Source organism: Alternaria viburni (genome assembly GCF_023758015.1).
Source record: "Alternaria viburni strain BMP 2772 chromosome Unknown scaffold_18, whole genome shotgun sequence".
In the NCBI taxonomy this organism is placed as follows: Eukaryota; Fungi; Ascomycota; class Dothideomycetes; order Pleosporales; family Pleosporaceae; genus Alternaria; species Alternaria viburni.
Window position 1 is genome coordinate 37,187 of NW_026055787.1, and position 16,793 is coordinate 53,979.

Below are 16,793 nucleotides of genomic sequence, written 5' to 3' on the forward strand. Positions count from 1 at the left end.
ACTCTGCGGGAAAGGCTGGGGATTTGCTTCGATTTGCAGCACCCTTCTGTAGGACAACAGCGTACACGACAATAGGGAATGACTGGAAATCATGTCGCAGCCTGGAGATGCTTCCGATGCATCGAGTGCTGGGATTGGAGGTAGCGGAGGAGTAAGAAGGCGTCATTCCGCATCCCACGACGAGGATGGCCTGGCACCCACGACACAGAGCGCAAACCCTCCATATGCGATAGACACTTCCACAGACGGCGACGATGCGCCACGATCGAGGACTTCGGCGGTGGAGAATACGGCACGCCCGTCGATTGCGCGCCTGACAACTGAAGAGTCGCCGCGCGTTCGCTTCTCGACGGATATTGAGCACAATGGCAGGGACGAGATTGCACACATTGGGAAGAGTTCTGGCGGGAAGCAAAGACCTGGGACGCCCGACTTGTCCATCAACACGCGCGAGGTCTCTCCGGAAGACCACGCTGAGGCTTCATCCTCACGTTCACAACTACCACCACGGAATGGCGCCTCTCGATCGCCGCTCTCGCCCACTTCTCGCAACCGCGGATACTCGCTGCGCAGCGCGCTGTTTCGAAGGAATGTCCACGATACGGCGCAATCACCGGACACACAAATTGAACTGGAGGAGGGCGTTGGAAGGTCACACCCTATGATGGGACAGGCGGAAGGCTCCAGTGGACATGCGCCGTCGCGCAAGTCTGGGGATGCCGTCATCACTGTCACGCCAGAGCATTTGGACTACGCCTCGTCAGCCTCGGATATCTCAAAGTCGAAGTTGGGAGAAGGGCCAATCGCGCTTCCCTGGTTGGAGAGCAAGGGTCCAAGCCGGCGATCACAAATAGTCAAGCAGACGAAGGATCTCGCAGAGCAAGCCCGCAAGTTCGTCTTCCGCATCAAAGATGTCCCACCCAGCAAAGACGGCCGACACATCCACCTCGATCCCACGCGCAAAGAACCCCTCACCGATGAACGTACCGAGCAACCCTACACGAGCAACTGGATACGCTCCACGCGCTACTCAGCATGGAACTTTATCCCCCGCCAACTCGTCGCGCAATTCTCCAAACTCGCCAACTTTTACTTTCTTGTTATTTCCATTTTGCAAATGATACCCGGGCTTAGTACGACGGGCCAGTTTACGACGATAGTACCGCTGCTGTTTTTTGTTACCCTTTCCATTGCGAAGGAAGGATACGATGATTTGAGGAGATGGAGATTGGACAAGGCGGAGAATATGAGAGACGCGAAGGTGTTGCGTTCCAGTCCTGGTTCCGAGGCACTCCAGTGGGAGACGATCAAGTGGCAGGATATCAATGTTGGTGATATTATCAAACTTGAGCGGAACGACGCTGCGCCTGCGGATATGGCGCTTCTTCATACGAATGGGGAGAATAATGTGGCGTTTGTTGAGACGATGGCGCTGGATGGGGAGACGAACCTCAAAAGCAAACAAACGCCTGCTTCGATTTCCAAGACCATCATCGATCAGGAGGATGTCTTGAAGACGAAGGCCGAGTTTGTTGTCGAAGACCCGAACCGGGACTTGTACAGCTTTGAAGGACGTGTGATGGTCGATGAGAAGCAAGCGCCACTGACTCTTAGCGAGATCATCTTCCGAGGCAGTATCTTACGAAACACCCCCGATGCGATCGGCATGGTTATCTACTCCGGAGAGGAGTGTCGCATCCGGATGAACTCGAACAAGAATCCTCGCATCAAAGCACCAGCCCTGCAAGGCCTCGTCAATCGTATCGTCGTTCTCATCGTGGTTTTTGTCATTCTTCTGTCGGTCTTCAACGCCGTAGCCTACAAGATATGGCAGAAGAACGAAGATGACATGTGGTATCTCCGCGGTTCTTCAGTCGCCTTCTTCCCCAGTTTCACATCCTTCATCATCATGTTCAACACCATGATTCCACTGTCACTCTATGTCAGCTTGGAGATTGTCAAACTGGCGCAAATGTTCTTCTTGCACACTGACATCGACATGTACGACCCTATCTCCGATACGCCATGTGAACCGAGGACATCGACCATCAACGAGGAGCTCGGTCAGATTAGCTACATCTTCTCGGATAAGACGGGTACGCTTACGGATAACTCGATGAAGTTCCGGAAGCTTAGTGTTGCTGGTGTGAGCTGGTTGCATGATGCTGATCTGAAGGAAGACAAGAAGAAGAAGCTGATTCACAAGACGAGGAAGAAGGGGAAGCAGCCTGCGAAGAGTAGGAAGAGTGTGAGATCGGCCAAGGATGTAGCGAATGACGAGCCCACGACGCCAGCGATTGAGACAGTCGAACAACTGGAGAGCCCTGGGGAAGGAGGACCATCGAATTGGCAGTCGAGCGCCAAGCCAGGCAAGACGTCTCGGGAACTGCGCACACAGGATATGCTTCGATACATCCAGCGAAAACCTCACACGCTATTTTCGAAGAAAGCTCGCATGTTCCTTCTCTCGCTAGCGCTATGTCACACTTGCTTGCCTGAGATCCAAGAAGACGGCAAGACACACTTTATGGCTTCTTCGCCGGATGAGCTTGCACTAGTTCAAGCAGCGCAAGACATGGGTTTCTTGCTCATCAACCGCGACGTTCACACTATAACTCTCAAGATCATGCCATCTGGATCCGATGGCGAGGCTGTCTCAGAGGTCTATGAGATCCTAGATGTCATCGAGTTCTCCAGCAAGCGAAAGCGCATGTCGATCATCTTGCGATTTCCAGATGGCAGGATATGCATCATCTGCAAGGGTGCTGACTCCATTGTCATGCAGCGATTGAAGCTGGCTACGCTGGCGAACAAGAAGATGGTTGAAATTGAGCGACGTGCCAACATCCGCAAGAGCATGGAGGCTCAACATGCGATTGCGCGGATGAGCGAACACGCTGAGCGACGGAGTAGTGTGGCCGGTCGTATGAGCAGTGTTGGTGGACGGAAAAGCATGACTATCGGCCAGGCTGCGAGGGCTAGTCTCAACCTCGGGCGTCCATCTTTCGCTCCTAGTGTGGGTGGACGAGGGTCCATGTCAGCAAGGGATGAAGTAGACCAGTGGCTTCGCGAGCGCGAGAACGACCGCATGGACATGTCGTCTCTGGACGAAGACTCGCCAATGCAGACACCCATGATAACACCCCGCCAGTCGGGTCTCGATCGATTCAGCATGGCCTTCTCCTCAGCCCGAAGCTCAATGCAACTAGAAGACATGGAAGCCATGGTCGACGAAGGTGTAGCTGGCGACGACACCCTAGTCATCGAACGCTGTCTCCAACATATCAACGAATTCGCCACCGAAGGCCTCCGAACCCTCCTCTACGGCTACCGTTTCCTACACGAATCTGAATACCAATCCTGGAAGTCGACCTACCTCTCCGCCACCACCAGTCTCGTCGACCGCACGCGTCTCATCGAAGAAGCCGGCGACCTAATTGAGCAAGACCTCGACCTCTGCGCCGCCACCGCCATCGAAGACAAGCTACAAGCCGGCGTCCCAGAAGCCATCGACAAGCTGCGCCGCGCCCAGATCAAAATGTGGATGCTAACAGGCGACAAGCGCGAAACCGCCATCAACATCGGTTACTCGTGCCGTCTCATCAAAGAGTTCAGCACCGTCACCGTGCTCGACCACGAAACCGGTCTCGTCGAACAAACCATCACCTCCGCCATCCAGGCCATCACCAGCGGAACAGTCGCCCACTCCGTCGTCGTAGTAGACGGCCAGACACTCTCCCGTATCACCTCCTCGCCCGCACTAGACACGCTCTTCCACTCCCTCGCCATCCTCGCTTCCTCCGTAATCTGCTGCCGCGCCTCGCCTTCCCAAAAAGCCCAACTCGTAAAATCCATCCGCAAGCGCGTGAAGAAAAGCATCACACTCGCCATCGGCGACGGCGCAAACGACATCGCCATGATCCAAGAAGCCCACGTGGGAATCGGCATTACCGGAAAAGAAGGCTTACAGGCGGCTAGAACGAGTGATTACAGTATCGCGCAATTCAGGTTCCTAACTAAATTACTGCTGGTGCATGGACGCTGGAATTATATACGCACGTGCAAATACACCGTCGGCACGTTCTGGAAAGAGCTTCTCTTCTACCTTACGCAAGCGCTTTTCCAGCGTTCCGTGGGTTATACCGGTACCTCGCTATACGAATCATGGAGTCTGAGTATGTTCAACACGCTATTCACCTCTCTGCCCGTCATCTTCATGGGTGTGTTTGAAAAGGATCTCAGTGCGAGTACGCTACTTGCTGTTCCTGAACTTTACACTATTGGTCAGGTGAATGGTGGGTTCAACTTCAAAGTGTATCTATGGTGGATGTTCATGGCGAGTGGGGAGGCGATGCTGGTGTATTTTTGTATGTTGGGGTTGTATGGGGATGCGCTTTGGACGGAGGATAATAGTATCTTTGCGATGGGGAGTATTACGTATACGGCGGCGGTGTGGTTGATTGCGTTGAAGATGCAGTATGTATTTCCCTCCCTTATCCATCCCCATTCCTCTCGTTTCCTGGAGGTTAATGCTAACGCAAAACAGATTCATAGAAACGCACACCAAAACCCTAACCAACGCCCTCGCCCTCATCCTCTCCATCGGCGGCTGGTTCCTCTGGAACATCATCCTGTCATCCGTCTACAACCCTAGCAATAAAATCTACTACGTCCGCGACACCTTCCTCCGCGGTTTCGGTTCAAGCTGGAGTTGGTGGTTGTGTCTTGTGCTCATCCTCTTGGCGGTTATCGTCTTCGAGCTTGCGGTCAAGAGCGGTGCGGCCGCGTGGTGGACGAGCGATACGCATGTTTTTCAGGCGTTGGAAAGGGATCCTGGGGTTAAGAGGAGGTTTGAGGAGGCTAGTGCGGGGGAGTTGCAGATGGGCTGGGATAGGAAGGGTAGTCGGGGTAGTAAAGACGGTGGTGTGGGCTTGGGGGGTGGCGTGGCTAGGGTGGGTGGGCAGGAAGAGAGTGAGAAGGAGAAAGAGGAGCGGAGGAGGGAGGGCGAGATCAAGGATTTGATTCGGAATCGGGTTGAGGTTGTTGGCGCCGAGGGAGTGCAGGATGGTGGCGATGTTAATAGGATTCTTAGTCGTGGGTTTGGGGATGTGAAGAGGTAGGGGTGTGAGGAGGTCGGGTGAAGTTTAGGTAGTGATGCAGTCTCATGCCCAATTTGATGGGTTTGTGTGCGTACGGCACATCACGTGCCGATTGCAGGCGTAGGGTTCGATTGGTTCGCACACCTGCCTCACATTAAGAAACTGCATGTGACTTGCATGAGTGCTGACGCGCGGTTGCCTGGAGTGGAAAGACCCCGCGATCCATCCACACACCGCGTATCAACTCTTAGCTTGCCTCAAGGCTTCCATGAGCTCTCAGTCCGGACGGAAAGCAGTCCTTGATGCTATCGATGATGTCAACTATCCCACGAGCGAATAACAACAATGCGGCCGGCGCGGATAGCTACACGACGGAACGTACGCAGAATCGAGTTGGGAACGAGTCCGTTATCCTGCACCAGCTTTGCGACCGCTGCAAAAGCTTCACCGATAGCTGGACATGGTTGAGACGGGTCCAAGAAGGCATGGGCGAATACATACATCAACTCAATGGTACCCTAGAGCTGTATCCCTTCGCCACCATTGCGCAACTACTACAGACAAGGGAGATTTGCCATATGTGCGCCATCGTACTTTCCATGCTGGACTACACTAGGTTGGATCTGGATCTACCTGTAGAATTCGCCATAGGCCGCGCCTGGGTAGAGAAAAAGCTCGGCTACATGCATCTACATCTGCAACTAGGTGACTACAGAATTCAGTGGCGACCGGCATCTCTGTTTCTAAAAGGTTTCAATAGTGAGTTAATCATTCAAGCATATAAGAGAACCATCTGACGACTTAGTAGTGAGTAACGATGCGTTCGACGGGCCGGAGCAAAGGCAGAGCGTACCAAACCAGCCCAATGCCAATCTAGATCAGATCAACACGTGGCTTAACACATGTGTTCAGACACACAAGAGTTGCTCCAGGCGCTTTTCAGGCATGACAATGTCATCCCGGCGACCAACTCGAATTCTCGAACTCACATCCGACGGCGTGAGATTACGATGCGATACTAGTATCATTGAAAACTTTCGATATCTCACACTCAGTCATGTCTGGGGCAATTCGTCCCATCGTCTTCGCCTGACACTATCAACGCTTGACGATTTTCAACTTGCAATACCATGGTCGGAGTTACCGGCCATATTCGCCGAGGCCTTGAGAATCGTTCGCCACACTGGCTTCCGCTACCTGTGGGTGGATGTATTATGTATTATCCAGGATTCACCATTGGACTGGAATAATGAAGCTGCTTCGATGACTTCAGTCTACATGAATGCGATCTGCAGCATAGCATTCTTGTTTCCGCCCGGAAGAGACCTTATCCAGACACGGGAAGACGCGCGGACTATGAGTCCCTGTATCCTTCGTAGAGCGACTCAGACTAGCGATGGTGTCTATATTGTTGCTTCTGGGGATCGTTCCGTGCCCGGTTCAGAGTCAGCAATGCGCCCAGCATACACTTCCAGACTCAATTACAACCAATGGCCCATATCTCAGCGAGCATGGACGTTTCAAGAGTACCTCTTAAGTCCGCGCACAGTGTTCTATGGACATCAAACCATTATGTGGGAGTGCATGGAAGAGTTTTGTGACGAGCTAGCGGGCTCATGGCTTCCGAAGACTGAAACGCAATTTGGCAATTACCCTGATCGAAGGATTACGCGAAAGTCTCATCTGTCGTCAAGTCATGCTGATCATACACGCGATACTTCAATCTCCTTTGCAGAACATGAGCTCCTTCTCAATTACTTCAAGGACTGGAAAGACCTCATTCAGGAATACAGTGCAAGGAATCTAACTGTAGCTAGTGATAGGCCCATGGCTTTTGCTGGTGTTGCTCGAGCGTTCCGAGCTGAAGATAGACTTGGGTATCTCGCTGGTATCTGGGCAGAGTCTCTACCAGATGGTCTACTATGGTATGTGAAGGTCGATCACGATGTTGAGTTTGGAAAAGAAGAATCCGTAATATCGCAAACGATACGTGAGCCTGGTTCTAACAAAGTACCGTCTTGGTCGTGGCTCGCCTGCCCCCTCTATTTGGATCATAACATCAGCTTCTTTAATGGTTACCAAAGCTACATACCCGCAACCGGTTAGTTATACTTGCTTTGTGATTTACTTTTAAGACATGAACTAACTTCTGACACTCACATTAGGTGATCCCCAACCTAATGACTTTAGATTTTTAGCACAGCTAGAGCATTTCCAATGGTACGGCCGACCTCTCAACCAAATACCACCAACGGCATTTCACGACTTTTCTGGTCTACGTATCACGCTCAAAGTGGCTACCTACCAGGAAACACGTCTAAAAGGAGAACACGGGTGGTTTGTTGACTGTCTATCTCTGAAAGAGAGACTCGAATTTCTCTGCCATGCCCCAGTGTGGGCAGCGATATACTGTGACGATCTCAAACATTATGAGCAGCCGCCAGAGGAAACTCTCCTGGCACTTTTAGTTGAGACTCAGGATACTCGCAAGACGCATAGCTGCTTTGGGGGTCTGGCGTTGGTGCCTGGAGGAGAAAAGGGGACCTGGAAGCGTTTTGGTCACTGGCGGGCTAAGATGTATGCACAAGAAGTCGTCGAGTCGGATGATACGGAAAGCTCCTGGGAAAATGAAGATCCAACAACTGGGTGGAAGCCAGGTGATGGGTCGACCTTCTTACGTTTGGACGGGGTAAAGATGGAGAGTTTGACTCTGGTCTGAGCGCACTGTAGCTTTCTGGTTCAAATCAGTATCTCCAGCAGCCCATTGCAAATATATTCAAATCTAAGACGAATCACAGATGAACTACTCCATTGTAACAAGATCTCCGGAAAGCTACAGAAGATTCTCGCCCGTTTCTGTGCAGTCGACCACTTAACTCAAATTGCGGAGGCACGGTCTGATACACCAGAGAAGATTCACATAATTTCCAACTCCGTTTATGAAACGTATTCACCCCTTAGTCTGTCTTGAATGTACCCTAACTTTGAGGTATACATCGCTCTCAGGACCCTTGTCGCGTAGCCAGGCAATGTAGTGTTACTAGTGTATACTTCAAAGGAATGTTTCGTATTGTTTGGAATATCGTGCGTCGAAGAAACGTTGATATATATCACGAGTTCGTTCCAATAAAACGGGTGAGATATGACTACCTTGTGGTTGCCTGCTGCGGCCCCAAGTATACGAAGCCACTCTGAAAACCCGGTTGTGTAACTCATTCTCAACACTTCTCTTTCACGCAGGGTGATGACTATTCACGTATTCATCAAGCATGTGGCACCGTAGCTGTTGGGCGATGGAAATGGTGCACTAGAAAGTCAAGATGATAGATTTTTTGCTTGGCCATCTGCAAGCTTGTGATTATGAGACCTCAGTAGCTCTACGGAGAATACATGGAAATAGCCGCGCACTGTTTCCACCGCGACGAAAGAAGAGCACAAAAAAGACAGGTTGAAAGGTATGTGCAAGAAGTAAAAATTCTAGTGCTCAGAGGCCGCCTCTCAACTTTGCAGGCTCACACAAGACCTGTTCATCTGACAGCCACCTACTCAGTATTCCTGCGCAAACTTCCTGGCATCCTTCCTCCCCTTCTTCCATGCAGTACTCTCACTAGCCCCCTTAACCTTCTTCGCCAACTTCGCATTGAAGTTCGTAACAACACCCTTCGCAACCGGCTTCCCAAGATTATCGCTCATCGGCATAACAACATCGCACCTAAGCGCCTGCGCAGGGCTCATACGCTCCATCTTGGTGTTGTTGGTCTGGATGAAGAGCCTCTCACGCGACTTGGGACCAGTGTAAGGCTTCCACTCGACAGCGCGTTCGGCCCGGTCAGTGTTGGGGTCGAGGTTGCGGATGAAGCTCGTCCAGTAACTGCGGACTTGCTGGATGATGGGCGCGTTGGTGGTGAAGTAGCTGGCTGGTTCGCTGTTGTCGGTGCGGTTTACGCCCCAGAAAGCGTAAGCGTTGACGGTGTGCCATGCGCCGTAGCCGGCGGCCTCGTCGGCGGGGTCCTGTACGGCGTACTTGTAGTTCCAAGTGGGTACGTCATCGGCTGCAATCGCGTTCTGGATGTTGCGTGTGGGGCAGTGGGTGCCAATGTCGCCGATGGCATCAGCGGCATGGCGCCAGTAGAGACCTTTGCCGGGGAATGTAGGCTTCTTAGGCTTCATGTACAGATCATCGAGGATGGAGATGGAAGAGTTGCTGAGACTTGGGTCCTGGTTGGCTACCCATTTGACGGCATCGGCTGTGGTGTTGAGATCCTCTGGTGCATTGTATTTGGTGCCTTCTTGGGCGCAGGTTCCCATGATGGTCGGAACCTTGGCATACTTGCCCTGTTCGAAAAGGTTGACGAGTGAGTCGGTGTAGAGCTCACCGTCAATGTTAGGGTTGAACCAGCAGTTGGAAGTTCGGATAGCCGACTCGTTCAATGCGCGCAGGCAAGATAGGCCGTTCGTCGCATTGGCACAACCCTTGTCTTCGAGAAGGCACTGGTATTGCTCCTCGCCCAGTTCCGGGGTGCGCATCGTGACCCAGCCGCCCGACTCCATGATGCCACCAGCGAACAGCTCCTTGCCGGTGTTGGCCGCTAGCATGAGCGCGACAGAAGATCCGCCAGCACTGACTCCATCAAGGACAACATGGTCAGGGTCGCCGCCGAACTGTTCGATGTGCTCCTTGACCCACTCAAGGAGCTTGATCTGGTCGCGAAGTCCAGCATTGACGTCGCCACCTCCGGCCTTGACCGCTTCACTGCTGAGGAAGCCGTAGAGACCCACGCGGTAGCTAAACTGAACGAAGACGACCTGACCATCGGAGACGATCTCCGTAGGATCCCAGTTCGCGCTGGACTGCGATGAGAAACCTCCTCCCTGGAAGAAGACTACTACTGGCAGCCTCGAGTCGACTTTGGCTTCGGAAGGCGCATATACACTCAGGTAAAGACAGTCTTCCGCGACGTGGAAGCGATCGGTGGCTCCGGATATGGTCCAATCATCAGGGCGGTTGGGTGGGCATGTTGCGCCGTGCCTAGTCGCGTTGATGAGTCCGGAGACGATAGGGTCCTGCGGGGCTGCGAAGCGTCGTTCGCCAGTAGGAGGTGCCGCATACTGGATACCTTTCCAGGCAGAGACGCCGAGCTGTGAGTCAACAACAGCTCCCTGGTACTTCGCGTAGCCAACATCGACGAGAGTGTTGACGGCCTGCGCAATTGAAGAAAAGCCTGCCCCAGCGGCAAGCAATTGGTGGAAATGCCTCATCTTCGAGATGAAATATGAATGGAAAATGAACGTGGACGAGCAGTGCTCTGGTAAAGAATGGATACGTGCGTAAATGCACGAAAGTTGAACTGGCTGGGCGAATAAACGACTGACTGCTGTATATACTACAGCCTCCTTATGGTGAGCATATAAATCCACTCCCCCGGATCTTCATGGATGCGCTCGAAACATATCAAGCCCGTTATCGCCGGGATGTCATATATGTGTTGCGTTCGGACCGCACGCAGAATGGACGTGGAAATTGTGCGTTCATGTTGTTGCGCTCTTCAGAGTCGGGCCGTTGAGTGATGCGGCTATTGAGCTGTTTCACGGCGGCATGGCAGGGTGTCGATGTATGAGCTGACCCAGCCTAAAGCAGAAAGAGGCCATCATTCCAGGGGTTTTCTTGGAGCCGATCGTGTTCGTCCGCAAATCACGGGCTCCAGTCCGCTAAGTTATGGTTCGAGATGGGATGTTGATGAGTAAACGCGAAGGAGCGAACGCGCGGGACGCTAACGACAGCGCACTAGGCATTGTTTTCTAAGCACAAGAAGAGATTGAGAGGATCGCCAAGCTGCACCTAGAATTGAGTCAGCGGAATATCTACATCGTGATTCCGTCCCCAATGTAGGGCTGGCAGCGGGATATATGTGGCCGTAGAGCCCGATGTCGAGTCTATGTAAATTTGAATGCCAAAGTCCCATCGGCGTGGCGTAGCTCCTCTCAAATTAGCTGGTCCCAACCCCCACGAACCTCTAGGTGTGCACAAATGGGTTGAGAAAAGCTGCAGGCTTTATCTGCACATGCTAAACTGACACTTCAAGCCTGTTCATTATTTTGAATAGACTTGACTTTTACTACAACGTGTTGGAGTTTTATTTCGAAGTCGTAGCTTGATTTGCTTGTTGACGTCTTCGCACGAAGCGCATGGGGGCGTCTTCTAGCGAGCCGAGCATGGTATTAGTAGTATAATATGTAGAAAATGGGAACACGCATGCACTGGGCTGAAGCTCCGGTTGGTCTGTCCAGAGACAGTAGTGCCGTTCTCTGAACGAAAATGAGTCATGACATCTTGATTCACGCATGCGTTGTAGGTATCTATTGTGCCGGAATGGTTTTGGCAACTATGAGAGCAAGCGACCTTGGGGTCGCATCTCACAAGAAGATCTCCAGATTGAACTCTAGTGTACTCACGGGGTATCTGTATGATAGTTAACACCAAACCCATACTATGACAAGTTCTAGGGTAAACTTACGGCAACTCGAACTTTTGCAGCACACTTGGGTGCAAAATACCGAAGACACCGATGGTGTGGTTCTTGCCGCCGAGGTTGAGCTTGATTGCCGCTGAGTGTCCGGGAAGGAAGGTCGGATCTGTGACCAGTCAGTTAGTTTGTGCCATCTCTGATGCGCACTAGCATCTACTTACCATCAACCTCTTCTATCCAGTAGCCCTGCAATTGTTCGTTCTTTAGTCCGTCTTCGCGCGTAAGGAATGCCGACCGAAGCATGAGCATCAGCCTATCCAGCAGACCGTGTACTTGTTCGAACCCACTTGTCTTGCCCATGAATGCGGCTGCGAAGTGGCGCTCATTCCTGCTCTTCCGCTCCTGCTCCAAATCGACGAGACCAATGTCGCTGACTTCGAAGATCTTCATCGGTACTGAATGGTGCTTATTGGAGTTGATTGTCTTGAGCAGACCCGGTAGTAGCGATGTTCGGACGAGTTGGTATTCCGCTGTCTTGGGGTTCGCAAGCTTCACCGCTGTCTTTCCGTCGTCTTTCCGGTTCAGCCACTCGAAGTTCTCCTCATGCGAGCAGAGGATGAGAGGCATAACTTCGGTCCATCCCGATGACGCAGACTCTATGCGCACGATATCACCGAGTTTGTTGATGGGTAATGGCGCAGAGACAGCTGCAGTCTTGTTCGGGTATACTCGCGGCAGCTTGTTGAAGCCGTATGCGATAGCGTAATCTTCCATGATATCCGCTTGATGCAGGATATCCGCTCTTGTGACAGGCACCGAAACGTCGAGGATGTTCTTGTCGGATTGAGACGGTGAGACGTCATGGCCCATACGCGACAAGAGTTTCGAGATCTCCTCGGGTGACAAGGTGAGGCCAGTGACCTGATTCAGGTAGTCCACCTCAACCTGCATTTGTCGCGGTGACAGATCTGGCGACTCTCTTGACTCTCCATTGTGGGGCGAGTTGATCTTGATAGGCTCGATCGACTCTGCGTATCCAGCGAACATGGTGACCATCATGTGGTTGACGATTTCAACCTTTGTCTTATCGGTCGCAGTGATCTCGATGAAGACGTTCTTTGTGTCCAGTGTGACCTTGCTGTGATTGCTGTTGATGATGGGCGGAAGGGAGAGAACGGTACGGTTCGCGTCGTAGATTACGGGGTAGACAGGCGAGTCGCGAATGATGTGTAAGAAGCGTCCCAGGTGCTTGTCTTTCTGTTCAGGGTCAAAACGGTGCTACAAACGGGCATGTCAAGTTAACTGACCTCGTAGAACTCCATGAGCTCCTTCGCGTTCATTTCCTTGTCCTGCTTCAGGGGCACGAACTTGATCTGCTCTGGCGGTAGTGCTTCGTATGAGAAGGGGCCCTGAATTGTATCCAAGTCGTGTGTTCCGATGGATACAAGTGTCCGTTGACGCGCCAGGTTGGAGTGTAGTTTGTCTTGTAACGCGATGAAGGAGTCGTATCGTTCTTGTGTGAATTTGATACCTCGTAGTATGACACCTGAGCAGAGCTCTCGTATTTGCTTGGTCTGTAAAGTAATCGGTCAGCGCCACCCCATTACCAGTCTCCAGATGATCGTCATACCTCGGGTTTGATGTCTAGCACCTGAAGCTCCCCTCCCTTGGGCGCAGTAACAGTCCACTTTGGCAGCTTCTGTTTCTCAAGGAAGACCTTGAGGTTCATGGCAATACCCTCGAAACATAGCATATCATAGCGATTTGCAGGAATCTCAATCTTGAGTTGTGGTGGTTGCGCCTGATCTTCTGGCTTGGTGCTCAGGCTTGTGTCCTCGTCCAACTCGATACCGAATTCGAAGCATAGGTCGTCGAACTCCTGGTAGGTATATTCCCGGCCCAGCTCCTTGAAGAGGGCCGCCTTATCGACACCGATGGTAGGCATATTGGCGGGTTGTCTGCTCTCTTGGGGGGTTTCGCGTGGTTCTCGTGTGCGATGGTGGGGTCTTTGGAGGGGTAATATGCGAGGAAGGAGCGACTGGCGGGGTGTGGAAAATGTCGCAGTACTCGTATACGATGATGGCAGCGATACAGGAAGCTACTGTCGTCTTTTAGTCGCTCAATGGACCGGCTGAGTGAGAGGTGCGGCTGCGTAAATTATTTGGTATGACTCCAAGCCTCGAGCGCAGCAATCGGCGCCGGGAGCTGCGTCGGACCGGACCTTGGCGCTAGGCCGTTTTGGATGCGCGTCGAAGTTCTGCAGATAGAACTTTATAAACAGCTCATGCAAGATGAAGCATCGCTCTTTTGAAACTGGATGAACGATTTGCTTTCCGGCCTAATAGTGGCTAACGAACTACCTAGTCCTCCATCCTATCTTCACGATCACAGAGTACTTCATATCGTGCATAGAGTCTTCATATATGCAATCTTGACATTCGGTCGTACCTAAATCCTGTTTCTGCAAAGGCCGCTGTATACGACATGAGCCCTTCAAACGCCGTTAATGCCCCTGATGTCCACCAGGCACCTTTACCTAACTAGGCGCAATCCTCCTTCAATCAAGCAACTCTCAAGGCTATCGACAAAGTTGCAGTCCCTGCTCCAGATCCAAAGTTTTGTTTCCGCGTACAGCTGTTCTCGGTAAAGGTAATCTTGGTCCGATGGCCAGCATGTGACCAAGTGTATGAATAGAAGGTACAGTCTGAGCCGCTCGAGGCTAGTGAGAAAGTGTAGGTTCCACAACACCGTGCCTCGTCATGTTCAAAGGCAAGTTCGCAGCGAGTCGCGTCGAAGTTGGCAATCGGATCGTAGCGCGTTTAATCCTGCCAGTCCCACACTTTTTTGAGGAAGTGTGCCATGTTGACCTTTTTCGATTTCATTTCGACCATCCACGGGTGTTCAAGCATTCGCCAGGGGGTGGCTCTGCGAGGACAGTCCTTCTCAAGACTGTAAAGGTTAGCAGGGATTCACTTCTATGCAAGAGGGTTACATACCAGCACTCGATGAAGTACTTGAAGTTCTCTGACCACTTGATGCCACTTTCGGGCTCATCTTTGAGCTTGGGAATGGGTTGCCGAACGATGTAGGTGAGTAAATCAATAAGACCAGCGCGGGGGTTCATCTCGGTTCCATCGGCAGGGAACGGGAAGCGATGCTGCGCGACTTCGAGTAGAGTAACACCTAGACTCCATACATCACTGGTGATCGTATAGCTTTGGCCAGTGATGCGCTCGGGTGCCATGTAGTATGACGTTCCAATGAAAGTGTTGGCGTCTCCCTTGGTTCCGAACTCTCCGGATACACCAAAATCGCAGAGCTTGACCTGGCCATTTCGGCATAATAGGATGTTGCTCGGCTTGATGTCCCGGTGTATGATGCGATGAGAGTGGAGGTAGGTCAGTCCATTCAGCACACCCTCGGCCACCTTGCCAAGGACCTTTTCGCCTGTTCGGCCTCCAAGCTTCTTGACCTCGCGGTATACTGCATCGAGCGATCCGCCTTCGCAGAATTCCATAGCGATGCTGATGGTCCCTGTGCTGTCATCCATGAAGGCACCGTAGTAGCGGCAGATGTGGTCACTGGCGCAGTTCTTGTTGAAAGACAGTTCTCGTACGATTTGCTTCTTGACATCGGGATCGGGGTTCGTTGTGATGATCTGCAATACGGGTCAGTTGAGTCTCAGACGGCATTGGAGACCATGCATACCTTTAACGCAAATGTCGTCTTTCCGCCCTTTAGTATGCATTTTGTGACAGCGCCACCAGCGCCCTCTCCTAAACTGCCTTTCTCCTCAATCATGCCTCGTGCGCTCGCCGCTCTCCAGGCTGCGTCATCTAGGTCGTCCACTTCCAATGGCCGACCCTTCTCTACAGCCATGGCATCTAGATCTGGTAGAGGCTGACTGCTGTTTGCACGCTCCATGGAAGGCGCGCCCTCACTTCCTCCTTGTGATATTGCCGAAATGGGATCTGTGGCCTTTTGCACCCCCATAAAACCCAGTGCCGCATGGTATGATGAAGCAGAGCCATTTGCTTGCACCTCGCCAAAGCTACCCGATCTTGAGTGTGCACTCGCGTCGCTCGAGCCTGATGCTGACAGTCCTTGCCCTGGCGTTATAAGCGGCGGGAGAGCTCGTGCGTTTCGTCCTTCCTGTGGTGCATTGCTGGAACCCATGGGAGTAACGACGCTTAGCTTCGGCCCATGACGGGGCTGAGGCGCGTTCAGGGTCGGTATGCCGCCGCCTGCGCCGTTGGTGACAGGTCGTGCGTTCGGTGATGGTGGTATGGATAGACCAAGCTGTGGCGGTCCCCTCCTCCCCGGGCGCGCGCCGGGAATGGGTGGTCGCAGCAGGGGCGCGGGGGACGACATGTTGGGCTGTGGGTGTGGCGAAGGCCCGTTGTTGAACGACTGCATCTACGTTGGCTCCTCCCGCAGAGTCTGAACCGATGCTGGCCCCGGAGATAACGAGGGGAAGTGAGTGGTGTTGAGGTGGCACGTCAATCGTCTTCGGTCCCAACAGGGTGGGTCGCTGCCGTAAGCCGAATCAAAGAGGCGGTCTTTCGCGCGGTCGACGTCTCAGGGGGAGAAATACGAGGAGGTGAGGTGCGGTGGAGTGTGAGGCCGCTCGGGTTTAGGCACGAGTGACGTTGGGCCACGAGTCACAGGCAGGTGCGGCTTGACAGGCGGCAGGCGCGACTCGGTGGAGTGGGGAGGGCTCCGTTAGGGGGCGGGTTTCGGGGGGCTAAGAGATAGCTCTTCCAAGATCAGGCGGACGACGGGCGGCCAGAGTGACAAAGGCAGCGGGTCTTTAGGTTTCAAGACCTCAGCGTGCTGGAGGGGCTCAGGACGGTGGTGGAGAGCGGCTAGGCGCGTGCGCGCAAGGCTTGACGACAAGGGGACTAGGCCGCTGTCCAGCGGTTCCAAACAGCCTTGACACCTCCAACCTTCATTTGACGCGTGGACTAATAATAAGGAATTACCGACGTGTAGCCAATGACGAACGGCCTGAGTTTGGTCGAAGGTCGGCAACAGCGTGTGTGCAAGGAGTGCGGCCAGAGTGTTGCGGCGTGGACGATGATCCCATGCCCGTACCCTGAGGTCGGAATGATGCCACGAGATAGGATGCGAGGCGGGTTGTTGAGTGTTTCCGCAAGCGCTGAGGTTGCTCTTTTTATCACTGGCTCTAAGCTATGTTTCATCTCCTACTCCTAATGTGAAGGGTCCC

General features: G+C 52.7%; 4 protein-coding genes across 4 annotated transcripts; 1 reads left to right on the forward strand and 3 right to left on the reverse strand.

Annotated features, from left to right (window-relative positions):
• Positions 1–91: 91 nt before the first annotated feature.
• Positions 92–5,120, forward strand: J4E79_007876 (uncharacterized protein; the record flags this gene model as incomplete). The annotated part of the gene is made up of 2 exons (XM_049356738.1): positions 92–4,314; positions 4,547–5,120. The coding sequence occupies 2 exons, from the start codon at positions 92–94 to the stop codon at positions 5,118–5,120; spliced, it is 4,797 nt and encodes a 1,598-aa protein (XP_049208585.1).
• A 3,525-nt stretch (positions 5,121–8,645) lies between these two features.
• On the reverse strand, positions 8,646–10,358 carry J4E79_007877 (uncharacterized protein; the record flags this gene model as incomplete). The annotated part of the gene is made up of 1 exon (XM_049356739.1): positions 8,646–10,358. One exon carries the CDS (start codon positions 10,356–10,358, stop codon positions 8,646–8,648), a length of 1,713 nt encoding a protein of 570 aa, XP_049208586.1.
• Positions 10,359–11,513: 1,155 nt separating this feature from the next.
• Positions 11,514–13,511, reverse strand: J4E79_007878 (uncharacterized protein; the record flags this gene model as incomplete). Its single annotated transcript, XM_049356740.1, has 5 exons — positions 11,514–11,559; positions 11,615–11,732; positions 11,788–12,823; positions 12,874–13,140; positions 13,197–13,511. The coding sequence occupies 5 exons, from the start codon at positions 13,509–13,511 to the stop codon at positions 11,514–11,516; spliced, it is 1,782 nt and encodes a 593-aa protein (XP_049208587.1).
• An 874-nt stretch (positions 13,512–14,385) lies between these two features.
• On the reverse strand, positions 14,386–15,937 carry J4E79_007879 (uncharacterized protein; the record flags this gene model as incomplete). Its single annotated transcript, XM_049356741.1, has 3 exons — positions 14,386–14,515; positions 14,563–15,224; positions 15,275–15,937. 3 exons carry the CDS (start codon positions 15,935–15,937, stop codon positions 14,386–14,388), a joined length of 1,455 nt encoding a protein of 484 aa, XP_049208588.1.
• Between the last annotated feature and the right edge of the window lie 856 nt (positions 15,938–16,793).